At 48.2% G+C, this 22,085-nt stretch overlaps 2 protein-coding genes across 5 annotated transcripts in view; one reads left to right on the top strand and one right to left on the bottom strand.

The window, feature by feature from the left end:
- Positions 1-1,009: 1,009 nt before the first annotated feature.
- Positions 1,010-15,198, bottom strand: ano5b (anoctamin 5b). Of its 4 annotated transcripts, none has more exons than XM_057014660.1 (22): positions 14,924-15,193; positions 12,346-12,561; positions 12,189-12,233; positions 9,270-9,331; positions 7,071-7,178; positions 6,687-6,755; positions 6,263-6,547; positions 6,066-6,185; positions 5,725-5,840; positions 5,512-5,646; positions 4,742-4,847; positions 4,583-4,643; positions 4,353-4,504; positions 4,210-4,284; positions 3,895-4,120; positions 3,642-3,820; positions 3,310-3,407; positions 3,095-3,225; positions 2,818-3,023; positions 2,518-2,705; positions 2,331-2,436; positions 1,010-2,249 (listed from the first exon to the last, which is right to left on the bottom strand). In XM_057014660.1, exons 2-22 carry the CDS (start codon positions 12,368-12,370, stop codon positions 2,052-2,054), a joined length of 2,691 nt encoding a protein of 896 aa, XP_056870640.1. In that variant the 5' UTR covers positions 12,371-12,561; positions 14,924-15,193; the 3' UTR covers positions 1,010-2,051. The 4 variants fall into 4 exon arrangements, with proteins under 4 accessions (XP_056870640.1, XP_056870646.1, XP_056870622.1 ...); XM_057014666.1 differs by having other exon boundaries at positions 12,346-12,564; positions 14,924-15,056; XM_057014642.1 differs by lacking the exon at positions 12,346-12,561.
- A 5,470-nt stretch (positions 15,199-20,668) lies between these two features.
- igdcc3 (immunoglobulin superfamily, DCC subclass, member 3) overlaps positions 20,669-22,085 on the top strand; it is a 41,399-nt gene continuing 39,982 nt past the window's right edge. Inside the window, exon 1 of the mRNA XM_057014680.1 lies at positions 20,669-20,975. Within this exon, the coding sequence (XP_056870660.1) occupies positions 20,909-20,975 (67 nt within the window). The 5' untranslated portion in view covers positions 20,669-20,908. The remainder of the gene's footprint in view (positions 20,976-22,085) is intronic.

A 22,085-nucleotide genomic window follows, 5' to 3' on the forward strand; every position in this document is an offset into this window, starting at 1 on the left:
AAGTTTACACAGCACGAGTGGGCGTTTGTAAAAAAAAAAAAAAAAATCAGAGAGGGAGTGAGGCTGGGTCGTTTGGTCTGACGCGTCCAACAGCTGGCCAGCTGCGGCGCGGACCCGGGTTCAGACGCGCACACGCAGCAGCGTGTCACTCTCACGCCATTTTAATGTCACCGTTTCGCTGATTAAACGTCGCTATTATTATTATTATTAATGTTGTATTTCATTTGCTATTTTAACGCATTGATTTGGAAAAAAAAAGTGTGTATGGACGGCAGCTCTATGGAAACCAAACGAGGAGGAGTGGATCCCGCCCCCACACACACCTTCATCCTCACCCCCTCCCAGAACAATCTCGTCTCCACAACGCAAGACTCCATCAATAATTAAAGCGTTTCCCATATTCCCCCTCACAACGGGCCCAGCCTCCCGCATGTTTGGGTTGTACGTCCGTGACTCGAGAAAGTGCGTCGATAAATGAATAAATAATCATATTGATTGATTAATTTATCTTTTAATTATTCATTTGTTTATTTGGGGAAAGAGGAGCTGCTTTGATTATAGGAGAAAACAAGGGAAGGGAAAAAATCCTCTTCAAGGCCCCTCTTGTCATTTGTTGGTATTGGGCGCCACCTGGTGGTCATTTCTGGTACCGCTTCTGACTCTTTCAACGTAAATTACTCCGAGTTGACTTGCTGAATTATTTCGTATATTTTGCCTGTTTTCTGATATTATTCCACTCATCGCTGATTAAATTTACAGCCCTTTTACATCAAAACAATGTGTTGATAATTAAATAACCTGATGGAGATGATTCTTACACGAGGACACATGAGATTACTATTGCAAGTAACTGTAAAATGAAGATATACGTGATGTGATTCAACTTTGGGCTTCATGGGAAAGGATTTGTTGGAAAAGAAGAGTTCATGAGTGTGAATGGCACTTTTTCTGATAGTGTGGCGGAACCTCAGATGCTGGGATGTTTGCTGGCTTTCACACAGACACAAAGTTATTTCATCCTTCATTTATTGTCAATGCAAACAGCTTCACATCGGAATCAGCCAACATTTAAACAGCAGTTTCATGCAGACGTGGCAGTCAAGAGCGGCAGCAGGTGGCTTAAAAAACAGTCTGTGAGTCCAGTTCCAAACACAAGGAAACAGATGTTTAAGGCATTTGTTTGTCAGGATCACCTTAAGCACTTTGTAGGGATATGCTCCATCTACAAACATTAGATTACGTTTAATCCTGAGGTTGGAGGAAGCTAGGCAGAGATTCTCTCACATTTATATGCTGACAGCTGCAACAGAATGTGGCAATTACGGTCTTAACACAAACTAAACTCGCCTGAACGTTTTCAAAAAGTATTTCTGGACGCGGAGTTCAGAATAAAACAAGCTGAAACAATCTGAACCAAATGTACTCGAACGTTTTCGGAACAAAGACGACGAAGACGAGCCGCAGCTGCTGCATCGGCAGGCGGCAAAAGCGCAGCAATAACTTAATTGCACAACGAAACCATTAAAACACACCTTGTCCGTACCTACAGTCTCTCCAACGCCGGGTTCCCTTCCCAAGGATCCTGGGTTCTGGTCTTTAAATGCACCCCAGGCCGTGTGATGGAGGTACTCGGTTCTGAAATGCACGACTGTGAGGGTAAAAACTGCCAATCTTATAGTCCGGCTACAGATCGGAGCTGATGGAGGCGTAGCGAGCGGATCGACGTCAGCAGAAGATTTAAACATTCACATGTGACATGAGACCGTTTATCCCTGGAATGTCGGCTCCCTCACACCTGTTTTATTTGGAGCCTCCTTTAAAAAGAAGAGCATGCTAACAAAACCAGGAGAACGATGGCAACACCGGCTGTAAAGGACACGTAAAGTTCAAGCTGCAGATTCCTTTTTGGCACAGAAAGAGCTGTGAAATGTGACCCGTCCTCTTTTAGGAGTTCAAACAGAGATAAGAGCATCTCGGACCCTTGGATGTTCCCTCGGAGAACCAAAGCTCACTGAGGCTCCTCCCACCTGGGGGAGCTACGGGCGCAGGACTCACTCCATCGACGAGGACGTTTCGGACCGCGGCTCGGTGACGAAGCTGGCGCTCAGCTGCATCTTCAGCCTCTCCACCTCGTAGTTGTGCAGGTGCTCCTGGACCAGGTAGCGCTCCCGCTTGATCCGCGCCTTCACGTCTGACGGAACGTCGGGGATCAGCCAGGCCACGAAGAACTTGACCATAAACACCACGTGCTGCGGAAGAACGACCCTGGTCAGGTCTGGTTGGATGATGGCGGTCTGGAGAAAGTGGTGTGTGTGTGTGTGTGGCCTTACTTCCATGATGATGATGAAGGCCATCTTGGCTGCCAGGATGTGCCAGAAATGCATGGTGTGCGTGTACTCCCTCTCGTGGCCGGGAGGGTAACGGTAGTCGCGGTACCTGCGGGAGGGAACGAGGACAGAGGGCGTCACGCACAGCCGGCGCCACAGTCGGGAAGGAGCGACGGGAGTTGGGTGGCACCTGCAGGTGGTGGTGCTGTTATCGAACCAGTAGTCGTGCTCCTCCGGCATGCTCCTCAGAGGGATGTGTGAGATGTTGTAGACGGACAGGCTGTTGTTGACGTAGCCCCTCATGTTGGAGCCTTTGCTGTAGGCGTACAGGTAGACCATGCGGGGGATCATGTCCGAGGTGAACGCCATGATGAAAGCCTGGTGACACACAAGACGGGTCGGCTGGAAGAGCTGGCCACTAAATCTGGAATGAGCAGCGTGGTCCGGCGTGCTAAAGGAGCTAGCTACCCGCTACAGCCGCACGACTCACATTGGTGACGACGGACAAAACGGCCACGGCGTTGAGGATTTCCAGCCAGGCGCCGATGTTTCGGGCCTTAGAGGCAACCGGGCGTCTGAACTGAGTGGTGAACTTCCAGGCGTCCACCCTGATCTCCAGGATGTTGTTGAACAGAGCCAGCAGGGGGGCCAGGGGGAAAGAGGCCACAAAGAGAGTGATGAAGCCAAACTGCACCACTGGAACGAGACAGCGGGGTTCAGGTGGAGGACGGGGGAACGCGTCGCGGTTCTGGGGAAAAACCTCTCACCCATCTCCAGGTACTCGTAGAACAGCCCCAACTGGCTGAAGTTCTGGAGGACGTGGTCCTGCTCCCACCGGCTGTAGTGGTTCTCTGGGTGGTGGCGTCCCTTCCTGCCGCTCCACCAGTTACGCATCACCCTGCAGAGACGAGAGGGCGGCGGCTTTAGCGGGTCCACCTGCAGCCTCGCTAACGTCGGGAGAAACCAGAGTTGGGGGACTCACGGCAGCAGCGCCTCTTGGATGTTTCCGCACATTTGTTTCCCGGTCATCACGATCACCAGCTGGGTGGTCAGTTCAATCAGACAGCCCCCCGGGTCGCACTGGGACAGCGAGGTGAGAATGAGTGTGTTCCTGAGAGTGGGTTCATTATCAACCAATCCACTTTAATCATTTATATGGGATTTGGGAAAAACCTGGGATACCAGGGAAACCCCTCCCCCCTTCCCCCAAACCCTCCCTGAAAGAAGCACCTTGCAACGGGGGTCGGACTCTTAAGATCACCCAGGATGGAGGAATGTTGGTGGGAAAGGGGCTAAAGCAGATTCAGACCTCACCTCCTCGTTCCTCAGCGTGCTCCAGTTGCCAAACATGTACGTGTAAGCGCCCGGGTGTCCCACAAATTTGCCTTTAAAAAAGGCCACGTAGAAGCAGGAGGAGTAGTAGTTGACGAACTGGAACAGGAACATCTTCACGGTCAGCTTGTTCTCGTACTCCAGGTGGGTCTTGGGAATTTCTGCAAGTGAAAGCGTTAGCCGCCGTTAGCCGCCGGCCGCTCAGCCTCCGCCGGACTCGCCCGCGCCGCCTCACCCATGTCGGTGATCCAGATGGCGACTCTTTCGTAGAAGAAGTTGAGGATCATGATGATGACGAAGTTGATGCAGGAGGCGGTGACGGAGGTGGCGAGCTGGGGAGTGATGAACCTGCCCACCAGCTGGATCTTCCTCATGGGGTCTTTGATGATGCTGGCGAAGGCGGCGTACACGGCCAGCCTGTACGCGATCACCCCAATGATGCAGGCCACGATCAGGGAAATCTGCGGAAACACACACACACACACACACACACACACGTGATGGCACCGCCAGACCACAACCTCCCTGGAAACACACAAGAGTGACGTACCCAGAATATAACAGTGGCGGCGGAGAGGCAGAAGCGAGCGCATTTGCTGGTGACGGGCAGATACGGCTCCATTTCCTGCGGGTTAAAACCGTGGTTAACGCGGTTCAGTCGTGTTCACGCGGTCAGCGCCGCCCTCGAAGCACCTGAGTGATCTTGTTCAGCCTCCTGTTGGTGCACTGGATCTCAAACTCGGGCCGGATCTGAAGCTGTAGCTGCTCCTCCTCGAAGTCCACCAAGTCCCACTCGTACTCCAGCCGGGCTTGGCGCCGCTTCCAGAACTCCAGAAACAGAGTCACTGTCGAAGCGATCACAGCCGGGTTAGGGTGCACGTCGACGCTCCGCACCGGATGCGCTTCGTCAGGCCGACACTTACCCCAGATTCCCATGAATATGGCAAAAAATACCGTTCCCTCGTTATCAAACAAGTGGGATTGCTGGAGGAGAGAAGTGGGAGCTATTAAATAGGAGGACTCTATAGGACCATTTAAAGTTTTAAGGTTGAAGCGCATGATAGCGCTGGTGTGCGTTTTACCCAGGATGACAGACATGTCGAGTTCAGCTTCCAAAAAGGACATTTTTTATCACAAAGGGGACACATGATGATGCTGCCTCCAATGTTGGCGTCACAGATTTCTTTGCTGGAATAAAACAGAATTTAAAGAATGTTCTGTAAGAGCAGCACTGCTGTTAAATAAACGGGACCTTTAAAGGGCTTTGAAACGGAGAGCGCGAGTTTGGCGCCACCTGGTGGTGAAAGTAAAAACAGCAAGACCTCCTCAACCCTCCTTTAAGGGAGAGAACTACAGAGGCTGCAGCCTGCAGGAGGACAACAAGGGTTTGTGAAGGCATTCACAAATATTTCCAGTCAGGAGGTTAATTCCTGGATAGATTTAGAACACACGTATTTCAGCACCATTCCTCAGATGTCCGTCTTCAGGGCGTTTTCACTTTGTTGACGCCAGAATGACAGGTTGGTTTTACAGATGAATCATTGAGATAACTCAGAAGAAACTCTATGATTCATAATAATTCAAAAACATCATTCACTTTTTTTCCCAACGCATTTCAGCACAGCATTTTAGAATATTTCAAGGCCAAAATCTGTAAAAAATATCCTCAATATGAATGAGCAAAAACAGAATGATGATTAAATAAGGGTTATTACACATCTTAAACTGAATAACAACTATCAACCACACACTGAACGATTCTTCTTCAACTTCTAGTTCTGGATATCACAATTACTGTATATAGGTTAAAAATAACATCAGCTACTCTTTGGCGCCCTCTGGCGGAACTAACCTTGACACGTTGTCGTCATAACTGAGCAATCCATAGGCGAAACATATGACACCCATGAGGGCTGCAAAGAACAGCATCTCTGTGTAGAATCCCAGCCAGGCGAAGTAAATGCCGATCTTCTCCCCATAGTACTTCCTGCAACCACAGGAAGTCATTCATTCCAGACCGCTGACAGCATCACGTCATCGCGTGTGCGGTGCGGCGTGTGGTCACCTGATGAGGTTCAGAGGCTGCTCTTTGTAAAAGCAGAGAAATCTGGCCCAGTTCTTGTACAGGTTGTAGCGTTCACTCTCGCACTCTGCATTTCTGGCCCTTTTCCAGTATCGACACTGAAACGGGATAAATAATAAATAAATGAAAGCACATTTTTGAGATTCGATTACTTCAGAATAAACTCTTCCCGCTTGTTGGAAATGGAACCGCGAAGCTGACGCTCCATGTGGATCATTTAATCCCCTGATGTATTTGTAATAGAGACTCTCGTCCCACCTTTAACATGCTTGTGTTCTAATGTTTGGGGACATTTATCTGCCATTTCCTCCCATGAGTCTTACATCATGTAGAGGGAAAGCTGCCGCGTACGTCCCGTTGCTGAGCAGCCGCTTTATTCCCGTCTTCTCTCTGTCCTTCCGACCCTCGTTGTAATATGGGCAACGCGCCAGGATATAGAAGACCTGTTGGAAAAAGTCTTTTTTAGGATCCTTTTGTGTCTGATTAGACAAGTGTTAAACCATCATGTGGTCACGCTCACAATTCTGCTCCTCGTGGAGGGCGGGAAGAACGTGTCCTTGTCGCTGATGAGGAAGAAGTCTGTCTTTTTCTTGTCGAATGGGTAAGTGAAGTAGTCGGGCTGGGGGCGCATGATGTGCTCCGGCAGGCGGAGCGGGTGCGAGAGCCACTCCAGAGGGGCATCCTGGCCGTGGGGGATGTCGCTCTCCTTGAAGGGAACCTTGATCTTTAAGACCTCTGCGTACGTGGCCAGAACATCCCAGGGAGCATGGATCTTCAGGAAATACGTTTTTTGGTCTTTGGATTCCTAGACAAAGGATAAAATGTATTGAATTTGACGTCACCAGCAACGCGCCATCCCTTTAAGACCATCTCCTGCAGACTGCACTGCGCTACCGACAGATCTCCTGTAGGGGGCGCCGTTTCTCCGCGGTTGAGCTTCTTACCGACTTGTCTTCAGTTTCCAACTCCAGTCCTGCTTTCTCAAGGTTGGCCTCGAACTCCTTCCTCCTCTCCTGGAAGTGAACAGTCATAAACAAGTTCCTTGAGGTTTTAAAGCTCAGGCTACACTTATTGATCTCTTATTTGCAGGTTAAAGGTCAGTATTTGGACGTATCATCGCTCTCCTGATCACCACGACCCTATCAACAGTATTTCTGCCGCGCAGGCAGAGCGTGATCAGTCAGTTCGGGCACCTTTATCATTATTTGATTTCACTGCTGTCTCGTGAGCATCATGTGGTTCTCACTTCCTCTCTTGGGCACTCGCCACCCTGCAAAATGCTGACTGGTCACCTACCCCGCTTACTCAGGTCCCACCCCGCCTGTTACCTGCTTCTTTTCCCCGTCTTTATCATCGACGTAGGACAAGACAAAGTCTATTCTCCGCACGCCGTCCCTGAAGAACACGGTGTCTCGGTTGGTTTGCAGCTTGTCCGTCTGGACACAAAGACACAGATCAGAAGGCGTATTTTAAAAAGGTCCTTTAAAAAGAGGGAAGTGAAAGTGAAACAAAGAGGGCATTCAGGGCTGGAAGGGCCGATCAGGGTGGACAGACGGAGCTCTGACAGGGCAGATTAAAGAGGCGGCGGCCAGAGTTCATCATAAATGATGACAGAGAGCCTGGAAATGATGTCATGAACACACACAGCTTCACATTTAACCCCTCAGGCTCGACTGTGTACACATCTAATTTAGCTGTGCATTTGTTTCCTTTGTTTAAGACAGATGATCTGATGTGTAACCACTTTTAAGAATAACCACTTTTCTATACATCCCCTGTGTCATATATTACCATTGTGCTCAGAATAAAAGAGGTCTTTGGAGCCACTTCCTCCAACAAATCTCTTTCTAATTCCTCAGATTATTTTGGGACATTGCGGTTCCTTCATTACTTTTATTTCTGCTTTTGGGCTGAAGATGTTAGGAGTTAGGAGGCTGGGTGATGGCGCTAGAGTTGTACTTTATCTATAAGAGTCCTTCCAAGTGTGCAGCCCACTGAGGCGTTGACTGACCCCGCCCAGCTTGTTTATCAGACGCTCACATCCAACAACAGACCCTATTGTCTGCTCGGATGAACAACACCTGAAGGCAGCGTTAGAAAGCGCCGAGTTCACGATGGAAGCTGATCCAGCTGCACATCTGGGACTGCTCATATGGAGCTAAATGAAGTTGTTGCCTCACTGGTGACTGAAAACCAGCGGGTTATTTTTAGTTTGGACGGACAAAGGCCGTTTGATAGCTGCAGGGATTCATCTGCAGAAACATGTAAAAGTCCTTTCTGGCTGTAACACAGCGGGAAAACCAGCCTGAAGCTTCAGAACCCGGCTGATCACAGTGGCGGCTCCTGTGGTCTGAGCAGAGCTGCAGCTGTAGTAAACTGCCGTTTCCCCTTGCTAAAAGAAATCGGCTTTGTTTTCAGGGAAACGCACAAAGCGACCGCCAGAACTGCGACAGGTGTCGCCGAAGTCACGTGACTGAGCACTGACAGTGTTCTGAGCGGGTTGTGCAGCTGCTGTGTTGGCTGAGGCCTTCAGGCAGGTTCTTTCCGTGTTCTGGGATGTTCTAAAACAGGGGTGTCCAAACTTTTTGACCAGATTTGATAACGTGAAGATGCCCGGGGGCCAGTAGATCCTTCTGATGTTTTTTTAACCAGAAAAGTTACATGCAAATGTACACTATTATAAAACAATAATCATTGTCACAATTCTCTTTATTTTTCAAATGGCAGTGTAACCAAATATAAGCCACTCAGGCAGACGTGAACAAATCTAAAAACACAATTCTGCCTTTAATTCATATCTGGAGAGTCAGATAACATTGAACACTGAACTGTATGGAATACCTCAAATTTCCATGAGTTTGATAAATGTAATGCAAAGTTGTCTGTTATCAATCAAGTTTAAAACAAGTAAATTTTGATCTTGTCTTTTACAAGATCTACAAGAAAGGAGGAATTACATTTTAGTGATTTATTTATTCTGTTAGTGCCATAAATAATACATTGTAAGACTGAAGTTGCGGGCCGTATGAAATCTTACCGCGGGCCGTGATTGGCCCCCGGGCCGGCCTTTGGACATGCCTGTTCTAGAAGCAGCCAACGCTCTCTGGTGGCCACTAGCGGCGGCGTTTACGTGTCACGCTCACGTGCATCAAAGACAAGTGCACGTTCAGCCCAACATAGAGGCTCCACAGGTTGATGTCTTGAGTAAGTCAATATTCTGGTACTGGTTTTACTGGTGAGAGCTGCTCAGGGCTAATATGGCGGCTACGGGACGCAGAGATGAGAAACGAGCGCTATTGTTGGGGTGACGTTGCCAGGCAACAAGAGAGAACATTGTGAGTCGCCCCCAAAAATGTATGTCTGGCTACAATCCCAGAGGGGGCTTTTAGCTATCCGCCTAAATTTATGTAGATTAAAAACAATAAAAATGTAAGTTGTTTTGTGTATCAAATAGCATCTGTGGCTAAAGTTCCATCTACAGCAGAAGAAAAAGAAAAGAAAAGACAGAAAGATGAGAAGGAACTTACTTCTGTGTGTCCAGGAAGAATCGCCAGCTCTGATAATGAGACGCCATTTCCATTGTTCTCGTCTGCAGAAGAGGCACATGAAAGGATTTATAGAACTGTGACGTCCACCTGTGAGTCAGTGAACACACACAAGGACCAAAACCTGCAGTTTTAAAGCGCTTTTTGGCTGCAGAGAAAATGTTTTTGGACGGTAAAAACATTTTCACGGCGTCCGTGTGAACACGTGCGGAGATGAAAGGACGACGGCAGCAGCACAAGAGAAAAACGGCCTTAAATATGTGAGTGGATCCCACATGGGTGGAGAACTCTTCAGGCCTACAGGCAGAAACGGCCCCTAACAGATATGTACACACTATTTTAGCAGGCAGGGAGGCATAAACAGTGACTAAGTGTGTTTATTAGTCTGCTCTGGCTGCTTTTCTTGGTTGTTACATGTCGAATCTTTAACGGGAGGAAAAATGGTGGTAATAAGTTCTACACATCAGAACGTGATGAATGTCCAGCCAGGGGGACAAATAAAAGACTACAAACCCTCGACGGCATCCGATAAAACAGGCGCGATGCAGAACAAAAAGCAGAAATTGAAGAAAACCCTCTTCTGGACAGGTATCGTAACCACGGTAACTGAGTGAAAGTCACCTCTCTATTTTAAGACTTTTATTACACTTGAACCACGATCTGGAGCAGAAACAAGAGGACAGCCAGAATTATTCAGACTTAAGAGCCATCAAGCCCCTGAAAGCGAGGCCCCGATTAGAATCCAAGTTCGTGACTAATACCAATGAGTGTTCATGGCGGCTGCGTAAACACACACACACACACACACACACACACACACACCACACACACACACACACACACACACACATTCCAGCAGCCTCCCTCACTGGCAGAGGGAATGTGCTCATGTCGGCCCGCTCTCCTCTTTTCCACGGATGATGGGAAAACTGCACTTCCTGTGGGGGAAGTGCTGTACGGCTGTCAGTGTGTGTGTGTGTGTGTGTGGGGGGGGGGGCTCCTTCAGGTTCAGCCTCACTGTCACAGCCACTGGCAACAGAGCTTTCTGACAGACGGCTGGTTGAACCAATGAGAGAGTGTGTGTGTGTGTGTGAGAGAGAGAGAGAGAGAGAGAGAGATCGGCATCTCCACCTACAGTAGAAGCTCTGTGACAGAAAACTCAGCAGGGAGGATTAAAAATATGTCGTCTCAGTAACGGGGGGGGGGGGCTCCCGGAGTTTAAAAGGTCAACAAGGCTGTGATGTTTCCACAGGGATCCACAGGGATCGTGGGAAGCTCTTCTTCTTAAATGACAGCCAAACTTTCAGGGGTTCTTTTTGTCGTTTGCCTCACTTAGTTGGTCTGACTCCAAGAGTGAGCAGCCAGTTATCATAGCCAGGCCAGAGCAAACAGAAGCTCGGGGGTGGGGGGGGCAGCCGTGTTTGAGCTGCTCCCACAGTGAGACAAACACAGGGGAGAAATGGGTCACGCATGGGGAGCAGAACCGGACGGCACCAGTAGATTTTCTCCTGCCTAGAATGCTAAAAACCCCAAATCCATCATTGTGAGAAGGAGCTGAATGAAAGTATCAAATAAAACAAGCAAGGCAGCAAAAGAAAAGCGCCGAAAAACTTGAAATTGGGAGAAAAAGAAAAACTTTAAAAAGTGCAGACAAAGAGAAAAACAGCTCACTGGCAGGTTTCCTTCCCTGATGTGTTCGGACTGGAGGAAAAACACGTAGGAATAAGCACCATTTTCTACACATGGACTCACAAACATCAGGGAAATCTTAACGCTCCTCCTCAGATCGAGAGGAAAGGTGAGTAAAAACACGGATTTGGCTCCTGGACTTGCTGAAGTCGCCTGTTTTTCCTATTGAGAGTGAAAACAGCAGAAATAAGAGCCTTGACGGCCACAGCGGCGCTAAAGCTCCCCAGTAAAGGCCTCAGATTAGTCACTAAAGCAGAAACCACAGTACAGAAGGTCCACAGCTCTAAAACTCCCCCAGGAATGTGCGCGAGGACACGAGGTGATGGACCGAGGGTTGTACTTTTATTTTTAAAAAGGAGAGGAGAGCAGCCCCCCCACTGACTCATCAAAACAAATGTTCCCAAAGAGGAAACTTTAGCAGATATCCAGGCGGCGGAATTAGCCAAAAATGACGTTTCCGCTGCCCACAAAAACCCACCCTAAAAAACCGCTGGATCCTAAACTCGCCGTCCACGTTCGACACTTTGAAGGAACGTAAGTGGATTTGCTCAGTAGATCGAACACAGAGGTGCCTCTATTTCACCAGGCACGTGTCCTGATAACCAGCTTCACCTTTTCTTTAGATTCCCTGCGTCTACCCCTAGTTCTGCATGAAGGTAGCGACACTGCTAGCAGAGGAGAGGCGGAGCGTGTGAGCACAGAGAGCGTGTGAGCACGTCCATGACACTGTCACACAGGTGGGCTTCGCTCACACATGGACGCTGCAGCATGAGCGCATGCACCGGTGCAGATGTCACACCTCAGCCATGGAGACAGGATGCAGCAGAGTCCCGCAGCGGGTCGGGTCCCTTCGACGGGTTTGTAGGGTGGGGCCCCACCCCGAGGACGAGGGCCGTAATTTGGACTTCAAAATAAAACCCCAAAGAACGCAAATCACTATTATCAAGCTGCATTGGGTTTTATTTTGAAAGCCAAACGGATCACAAACCAGAATTTTAAATAAAGAACTTAAATATGAGGGACTGGTTGAGGGGTCGGGGGTCAGGTTGTGGTTCTTGGGCCGCTGCAGGACTCTGCTCGATAGGTAAACATTTGCTCTGAGCAGCAAAGGACAGAAATAAAGTCCTTTTCCCATCAGAGGTTATGAAGCAGCCAAAGACGATGAGACGAGGGACAGATGGGCGTCACACACGGCCTCCGATCTGCCCGTACCTGGGTGCAGGTGGATCCTGAACGCAGTCAAGACTGCAGGACCAACTTTAAAAAGGACAGAGACACACAGAGACGGGTTAGTCTTGAACCGGGCCGGCCGGTGCTCAGAATGTTGCCCCGGGTTCTGCTGGGAAGAACCCAAAGAGAGAAAATAAACCGCTGTTCGGCTGTGACATCATCATCTCCACGTGACATCAGCACAAAGGTGAAACCCGGCACAGTGCGGAGTGAGAAACGCGGCGCTGAGACGCTGAGACGAGCAGCAGATGTGGCGCCAACCCGAAGACGTCGAAGGGGAAACCACATCCTGGACTCGCCGCGGGCCCACGACGGGACACAGAATCGCTTCTGTCACACTTCCTGTGGCGTCGGGCTGCTGTCAGAAACACAAAGTGACTGAACGGCCGTCCTTTCTCAAACCTCTGCTTACACCTGGAAGCTTCCAGAGTCGACGTAAAAACCCGGTTGATTGAGTTTTATCGCCACCATCTCGAGCAGCCGGCGGAGCCGACGTGGAACTTTCACGCCATTGCGGGCGTTGGAATCTCCGGGAGCGTCAGGAAGGAAGCGTGGGCGCGCCGCGGAGGGTGACTGACGGCTGTCTCGGCGTTGATACGAGAACAGTCGTCAATCACTGTAACCGCAGCAGGAGACGGGTCCTGGGGTCCATTTATCAACGCTGGAGCCGCGCACGCGTCCAGCACGAACGATCTCGGCAGACGCAGGAAGTAAACACGTTAATAATAAAGGCCGTTATAGAGGGATCCTCCATCACTCCTGCTCGCCCACATCATTTGTTATCGCCAGGATCCTGCGGTGACCACAGTGACACGCTAAAATAAGCCTTCAACCAAGGGTTATAAGCTAGCCCAGCAAACTGCAGCTGTCCCCCCGCATGTCCTGTTTGATTTAATGTCGCTATCAAAGTAGCTAATACAATTACAAGGCCCTGTTTCCATAGCGATTGCCTGGTGGCGTTTCACCTCTGACTGCATGATGACTTCACTGGTGGAGCTGCAGATCACCTTAAATGGAATGAAATAATCAACGTTTCAGACGGAAACGTGGCCAGAGGAGCATCGTTTGGTAAGAGCCGCTGCAGGCCTGGATGTCAAACACCAGACAACATCAATAATGGTCTGAGTCCAGCTGAGAAGCTTTTTCCTCCATATTTTCAAGTTGTTTATGGTATCGTGATATTGAGATATCAGCTATCGCCATATATCTGCGTTTGGGCAGCTGTGAACCAGGCTGTAAGCACACACATACATAGACATATACCACAGTGAGGACAGAAGCCTTCCGCTCCTCTCACTGTTGCCATGAGCGACTGACGGACGGCCCTGATAAGAACACCACTATTACAACACAACGTGGTCAGTTAATCCCAGACCCACTCCAAAGGGAGTCTTTATGGAGGCCTCGACCATTTAGACAGTAAAGATCTCATGATATACCAGGTTAATGTGGTCTGGTCATTATTTTCCCTCAATACAGGACGTTAAAAAAAACAACAACTATGTATTGAAACAAAACCTGACTTGGCGGCAGCGTCTCAATTTGGAGAGGTGGCTAACGAGCCACGACGGACCCATTATTGCCCGAGTAGCTTCAGCTTTAACCCGATTAACCCCGTCTTTTAGAGGGCTGCAGTTGGTCTGAGCCAAGCTAATGTGTCATGTAAACACACTAAATTATTTTAGAGATTTTATCATGAAGCTCCGGGGAGGAAGGGGGGGGCGGATGTCTTTATTAGCTCCTGTTTGGAAATCAAAATAAGGCCAATCTAACATTTAATACCACAGAACTGTACACTTGAAAAGCCCCTCCTATAGTGTGCAGCCCACAGGAGACGTAATGAAGGGCTTTTAAGACGGCAGCGCCCCACCGCCATGACACACAAAGCTTCAGCCAGACCAGGAACTATTAATCTCCATTCTCCGATGTCCTTGGAGATTTATGTACAAACACAGACAATAAGTAAGAGCAAACCAATTAGCGTCCCAGCAGGGTAATGGCGGCCAGGACATCCACACCAGAAGTGGGCCTTTCTCCACGGAGGTGCGATTCCATTAGCTGTGAAAAGGCATCACTCATTCAGGCAAAAATGGATTTGTTGCCTCACCTGCTTCACGTCTCTGCCGTTCTCTGCTCAAGTTAACTCGACCTGACAGAGATTTAGGATCAATGCATCAAATAAAGGCCTTTTGTGTCCTGGAGCGGTTGTTTTGTTCTGAATTCTGACCAACTGTGTCACCTCCTTCTATAAGTAATCTCATCAATGTGGGGATGAGAGGCGAGCAGGTGGATGGCAGAGGATAATGTGGGGTTATATCTTTAAATAGTTACACTAAAGATGTCTGACAGAGGAAATACTTCTCCTTTCCCTCCAGGCTGCCCACAAACCAACCAAACCCGGCTGGATTATGTGACCCCTGAAAACTTGACATTCGCTAGACTGTAAACGCATCGCGTCCTCCTTTATTTAAATCTATTCATAAGGGGTTGACAGCCAGGATACGACGAATATAATACAAGAATCTAAGATTCATTTTAATCACATTGCAATGCCGATGCTCTCGTTCACCAGCAGGTTATGGGCTGCGCTCTATAAAGTACATTTGATCTCGGTCCCTGAACGCACCACAGCCCGGGCGCCTCGCTGGCAGCCCGGAGAAACCTTCCAGGAAAATGAGCCTGAAGAGTGTCGCAGAGTATAAATCTCACCCGTTTACCTGTGGTTTGGGAATCCGTGGCGTTCTGCAGCTCGATCAAAGTTTCATCCTTCGCCTTCCCCGTTATTCGCCTCATCGCGGCGGCTCATTCACCTTCGGGATGAAGACGGCTGGCGGCGCTCAGGATGCCGCTGCGACCCGGCGAGGTGGACGGACGCTCCAAGGTGAACAGAGGCGATCGCGGATCAATAAGGCATATTGGGTTACCCGAGGGGGGAGGACGGGGGGGTCACACTGACAGACCACGGTGGAGACGGACCCTCGCCGGAGCTCGTGCCCTGCTGGAGTCGCTGCGATACCCGCGAGCTCAGGCACGCATAAAGGGGAGTGGCAAGAGGGTGTTTCTGTCGGCCGAACCGCCGAGTAAGGGGAGGGTTAAAGGCAAGCTCCAGATGTCGTCAATATTAGTTTGTGTAAGTCTTGAAATTCTTTAAATATGGTCAAATTAGGACCAAGCTGTAACAGTTTTGCCCCCATCCCAGAGTCTTGACCCTTTAAACTGACTTATGAAGACTATAAAATCCCACATTTTAAGACATTTTCAGTTCTCATCATTTCCTAATGTTTCTTTTCCCCCCGACCTCTTATTCCACCTGTTGTTGGATCGCGATACCTTTCAAGTGTAGCTGCCGATCCGCGTGTTCTTTGAATGAAGACTTCGAGAAGAAAAGTACCAATTTCAAAATGTATTTAACAATAGAACCAATTCCAGACACAAATATTACAGAGCTCCGGGCCAGTTCATAACCCTAGCAACAACAGAGTCAATTGTCAGGGCATGAAGTCTGACAACCTAACTATCCCTTGGCCCAGTCCTTTATAGTCACACACATGTAAATTCACAATGTTCATGCAATCCAATCCAGATCCCCTGCTGGGATGTCCTCGTCCTCTTCCTCCAGTCCCATTTGGTGTTGGTAGAGTTCTTCTTTTCCATTGTTTTCCCAGGTGGCCAGCTCCCATTCTTCATGCAAATGTGATCATCAACCCCCCTGATGTCCTGTATACAATGAGTGTTTGACACCTCCTGCCTGACTGGCTCCTGAGATAACAATAGAACAAACAACAATCCTGCAAATGGAATGTCTCTGCTCTTTATTACATTTACCAATGAGTCTACCTTGCCTAATTTCTAAGAGAAGACAGAAACATATGGTGAAACACATAACAAGATAAAGACAATTCTCAACACTGTTCTGTTCCTTTCCCTGGGTTAGAATAGTGAGTCGTATGGCTTGGTTTCCTATTGTTGTGGTGTTGCCCCCTGGGCCACCGACCTCTCTCAGGACGGTAATGTTGGTCTCACTGGACGGCTCTTTGAGGTAAGCACTCCCATGTTGGTCTGTAGAGGTGATGCAGCAGCGATAACCTCGATCAGTCCAATCTTCTGCCGTGTTCTTCCCTGTTTCCCAGACGTCTCCATATCAGGTGGGAGCGCAGCTGCCATGTCGACGTGCCAACTTTTCTGCCACCAGTTTTAGATGGCACGCATCTGTGCAAATCGGGAAAAAACAGCGGCCTGGTGGCAAACTACTTCTGGTCTGTGGCGGCTCACATTAGTAGGTTGATCTAAATTATTGGACTACACCCTCGATGCTGCAACAGATGCCTGCTGTGCCTGGCTAACGTGTCCTGATATCCAGCACATTCTACTGCGGCCTCTCGTGTTTTGGTGTCTAAATGTGTTCTGACTTGTTCTGATCAAAGGAAGCAGAATGCTCTTGAATCTTGAAGAAGATGGGCCACAGCAGCAGGAGACCACACCTTGACCCATCCGCTGATGGCTAGTTCCACCAGGATAATGCCACAGAGCTCATCTCACGGTCATCAGAACTCAATAGAGCAGCTTTGGGATGTGGTGGAACAGCAGATTTTTGCATCATAGACGAGCAGCCAACAAATCTGCAGCAGCTGCTTGATGCTATCATGTTATTTTGGAACAAAATGTCGAAAAGAGGATGCCGCCACAAAGAATGAAGGCAGTTTTGATGGCAAAAGTAGATCCAACCTTTACCAAGCACGGTGTATTTGATCGAGCGGCCTGTGAGTGCACTTGCTCTGAGTGCAAACCTCAAACTCGAGGAGACTGTGGTGCAGGAAGGGGATCCTGCCCTCCGCTGAGACGGCTCCACCCTGCTACGTTGTTCTCACCACCAGGTGTCAGTTGGGTCTTCGTCTGTCCGGCACAGCCATCGCAGGGAGGTGAAGCAATGGTTGGCTGCATGCCTGACTTGCTATGGTTCACCAGGGCACCAAGCTGCCCCTCGAGTCATTCCACAACGTGCATGTGGAACTGCTGGGCTCTTTCCCTTCCTGCTGGGGTTTCACTCACCTGCTCGCCACGGTGGATCGGACCACGATATGGTTGGAGGCGGTTCCTCTGGCCTCCAGGACATCCAGAGGTGGCCTGTGTGTGTCTGTCTGCATGGGTTGCATGACTTTAAATGCAACATGTGCATTGAAGTTATTTTATTCAGTTATTTTATTGCCACATAGTAGGGAATCGGATTTACTCAAGGTCTCGGCTGAAAGTGGCGGGACGCTGTTAAGCAGGATAGAGTGATGGACAGCTGCATCACGGAGAATTGTCATCATCTTTTTCCTTCACCAGTCAAATCCCAGAGAGATGCATGGATCCGTATCATGGTTTACCTCAGGATCAGGAGCAGCTCTGCTTTCCTGAGACTGTAGCACACACCAACACCATAGCAATTTAGCTATCAATAACAAATCAAGTTATACATCAGAGTTCTTCTCAAGAAAGATTCACCTAATGAAAAATCCATTTTTCAAATTGCAGTTACCTAAACCAAAGAACAGTCGAGCAGCAGAGGAGAACACCTGCCAGATCTTCAGCAGGTATGAATGGGAGGAACAGGGAGCACACACTCCTTACAAGATAGAAAATAGAGTCGACATTAGTCTTAACAATTACTGTCACATTGACCAGGAACATATGGTCCTAAAATTGTTTTATTTGTCCTTACAAATAGCAGGAATTTCACATTCTTATCACATGGAATGAATCGAAAACCACACAGTTAAATACTGATACAGTGTTCAGTCAAACAGCGCAATTTTCACTCCAAGAGTGCACAATGTGGAGTGAGGCTGGCGTTATTTGTATTATGGTCGTGATCAACACTCATTAGAGGGCGGGGCCTGTGAGATGGAACACTATAAAAGTTTACACTATCATCTAAATGAAGCAAAACAACGATCACAGCACGATCTGGAACGGAGCTCCAGTGACAGCAGCACGATAATGATGCATAATTACTGGATACAGGAGCACGGCCACACTCTCTTATTGACCTTTGACCCCTGGTTGATTACAGCGAGATGACCTGTTGGAGCTTGGAAATGAGCGACAGGGGTCTGCTCTGGGAGCCGGAGCCAACACTCTGGAGAATGTAGCAGTTTTTGAGCTCTGCCGATGTACCCTTAAGCAAAATACCGACCCCAGAAATGCTCATAACTCCTGTCCAGGGCAGTTTGCTCCCTCCGTGAGTGTCTGTGCACGTGTTCCCTGCTCATTCTGCATGTTCAGCCTGTGTAATAAACGGTGTGAAATTGCCCTCTGGATAAATAAAGTCTGCAGGAACGTCCACCAGAGCTGATGCCTGTTGTGAGTGTTCATTTCTCTACTATCACACCTCTACCAGAGAGTTTGGCAGGACGTCCCACCGGCTTCACAACCTAGCCCCCGTGCAACCGCCCCAGCCCAGGACCTCCACATCCAGCATCCTCACCTCTAAGGTGGTGTGAGACCAGCCAGGCGGACACCTGCGGCTGGCTGATGTCACCGTTGTGGCTCCAGCGGGCCGCGGGGGGGGGGGGCATGTATGGGCAGGCGTATGTTATGGATGATGGACACAGGTGTGTTTAATTGACAGTTTATGTGATGCACTGCAGGAGGTAAATGCCCCCCCCCTAAAAACTGCACCTTTTAGAGGCCTTTGGTAGTGGGCAGCCTGAGGGTCACCTGTGCGATAATCATGCTGCTGCACCACCTCTGATGAGAGGCGGTAAGATTTAACAGATTTAGAGAGATTTGACAGAAATTGGCCTTTTCTCTACATGGAAAAATAAACCTTAGATCTTTGAGTTCAGCGCCAGAAAAATTGAAGTAAAATATATTTGTACATTCTTATTAACATATTATATTTTATGTTCAAATTCAATCTCATGTTTTATTCATCAGCTTTTACCTGTTAAATGAATCATTATAGAATGAGGATGAGAATAATTCCCAGTTGGTCTCTGTTTCCTGAAACCTTCTTTTCTGCAGATGAATTCAGCAGATGGAGGTGAATAATCCACCTTCTTCTTCAGGCAACAGGCAACAAACTCCTCTCTTGACTAATGAAGGTCCTGATCCAGCACCAATCATGCCGGCAGCTCTGGGTAATAAAGGAAATTACAATTTTCTCTGCAGTGATTTGTCTTTGCCTCAGAAGTTTGTGCTGCAGCATTTTATGTCTCACTAGGAAATCTCCCGTCCTCTCATCTCATCATAAAGATACGTGCAATATTTAGAATCATTCCCATGATGATTTATCTCAGGTCCGGTTGTCCTGTGATGGACTGGTGACGTGTCCCCGGTCCTGCTTCTCCACCCCTGGCGGCTGCCTGGGAAGGCTCTAAGACTCTCTCCCAGGTCAAATTAGACAGTATTTCTATTCAAGATTGATTGAATTTTATGTTCGTATTTGTTGTTGTTGTTGTTGTTGTTGTGCCACTTTCTGCCTGTAGGTAAAGCAAACGCTAGCTTGAGCTTCATCATTATGAGCATGTGGAGTATTCCATTTTGGTTTGTTTTTAAAAAATATATTTTATTCAGAAATCAAATGAATAATTCAATAACAAGACAAATCGTGTAACCTCATCCCAGAAAGGGAATAATCTACTGTATAAATATTTATGCACTTTTGTCCAGCAATCATGGCTCAGGTCTCATGAGTGCTGGCAGTAAGATGTGATACTTGTCAAAATACCTGCTGTAATATCAGTATAGCAGACTTTATGTGCCCCTAAGACTAGATGTGTTTCTTTTTTTAATAGAATGGCTTTTGCCATACAATTTCTTTTGTTCCCTTTACTATACAGGCGTCGTCCACTAGAGGGCGGTGGAGTAAAGCGAAACACCTGCTGCTTTGTTGTGGTTGTTGTGGTCGTCCTCGTTTGTTCGGTTCACATGTGCTGAACGATCATCTTTAAATAACCCCACCTCATCCCACCATCCACAACAAAATGGGTGTTCTCCACTTCATTTTTGGGATGTGACACAAAAGCACTCAAAGCTGTTTGGAGACGAGTGCTGCGTGTTTTTATTGTTTGCTTTTTAAATCACCCCACGTTTGTCTCTGTATATTTAGTCATTCTAAATGTATGTTGATTGATAGTCTCTTTAGTGGAGCATATATGCACAGAGATTTCACTGGGAAGATGAAATCATTGCATCGTTTGCTTTTGGATTATTAACCTATTGTTGTTATTTGTATTAGATTTAATGTATTTGTGTGGCGGGTCTGCAGCAGAGGCAGGGTGTTATCCCGGACGTTTTATTGACATGTAGAAAATCCGGTTTCTAAGATGTTTATGGGAGCGAGGGTCTTTTGTTCCGGGGAGAGAGAGAGAGAGAGGAGTGTGTGTGTGTGTGTGTGTGTGTGTGTGTGTGTGTGTGTGTGTGTGTGTGTGTGTGTGAGAGAGAGAGAGAGAGAGAGAGAGAGAGAGGAGAGAGAGAGAGAGGGAGAGAGGGAGCGGGAGCGGGATGCTGACAGATTCTTGATAGATGGTTAAAATGGCGAGAGCTTCCAAACTGTAGCCCTGTAGGTCGGAACATGTAGGCTGGAGCCGCAGCTGCTAGCAGTTTCTCTCTCTGTGCGTGTGTCTGTGCGCGTCTTTTTCCTCTTTTTTAACCTCCGTCAAATCGCCTCACGTTGGTTTTCTGCAAGTGCTGGAATATTTCCTCTAAGTGCTTAAATGGCATCCGCGGGGCGCCGCTGCCTTGTTCCGTGCGTTCTGGGGATTCTCCTGAACGCTTTAATAGGTGAGTTGCGTGTTGTTGGCTTTTTATTTTTGGTTTATACCTTTATAATTGCGGGTTTCGAGTGCACGCTTGCACGCATGGACTGAACTTATCTCCCGTCTGTGGTAGAACATCGATAGTATGAATGTCGAATCAGATGGAACCAGTTCTTTGCAGAACTGCAACCCAGTCGGACCTTGCAGGTATCGACAAACTTTAGAAATGTGTGTCCGATGCACCGATCGCACACGTGCATTATTTATTTATTCATTTATTAATTAAAAACCCACCACATCTAGAGGTTTATTTCACGAATCTGAGCAGAAGACGGTGTCCTGTGATCTGTCCTGTCACTGAGTGTTTGATGACTGACGGGAGTCCTGCAGAGTCCAAATAGTCCAACATTGACGTTAGAATTGGTCCCAAATGTAAATGTAGCTTATTAGTGCTGTTGAGATGTCACGTTTCTCACAGAAGTCTCTGTTCTGCTTCACTGTAAAGAACCCAAACACCCTCCTGAAACTTTAATAGGCAGCTTCTCCCTTCAGATGTTCCTGCTGTGGTCCAAAGACGGACGTGTGGCAAACACCTGCTGGGGTATTTCCTCAGATGGTCAGATGTCAGGACTGTCCCTCTCCACCTCCACCTTTAAAATTTCAGGGGTTTCTTCATTCCTTTGTTCCCTGACAGACTCTCTCGCTCCATCTGAGGAGAGAAGGTTGTATCTTTGGTATCCAGAGACCCTGCAGTGCCTTCCTCCATGATGTGTTTGGGCTCTGGATGGACGCAACTGGCTAGATGACGGAAATGAAGCTTTTCCCAGTGCGGAGATTAGATTCCGATAAAAGCCGCCGACCGATCTGAAAGCAGGAACGATAAGAGGGAATAAACCGGCGAGGGGGCGTTATCTGTGTGGGATATCTTGACTGAAGAGCTGAAACTTTTCCTTTCACGATGTGAGAACTTGAAGAAGGACAATTGTCCTGCCTCGAAGGGAAGGTGTGGATTCTGGTTCTGGAGGGTAACACTTGCAGCCCCTCCTTATCTTGTGGGCAACACTCACAACGCCGCTTTGACAACAGATGGATGTCAGGATGAAACTACAGGCTCATGAGTATTATGGTAATTGTA

Source organism: Takifugu flavidus, chromosome 2 (assembly GCF_003711565.1).
Source record: "Takifugu flavidus isolate HTHZ2018 chromosome 2, ASM371156v2, whole genome shotgun sequence".
In the NCBI taxonomy this organism is placed as follows: domain Eukaryota; kingdom Metazoa; phylum Chordata; class Actinopteri; order Tetraodontiformes; family Tetraodontidae; genus Takifugu; species Takifugu flavidus.

Coding starts and splice junctions, on each gene's coding strand:
- ano5b (XM_057014642.1), bottom strand. CDS start 14,999: ATGAGGCGAATAACGGGGAAGGCGAAGGATGAAACTTTGATCGAGCTG. Junction 6,756..7,070: donor AAGACGGGGAAAAGAAGCAG/GTAACAGGCGGG, acceptor GTTCACTTCCAG/GAGAGGAGGAAGGAGTTCGA. Junction 3,821..3,894: donor CATCTGGATCACCGACATGG/GTGAGGCGGCGC, acceptor TTTCACTTGCAG/AAATTCCCAAGACCCACCTG.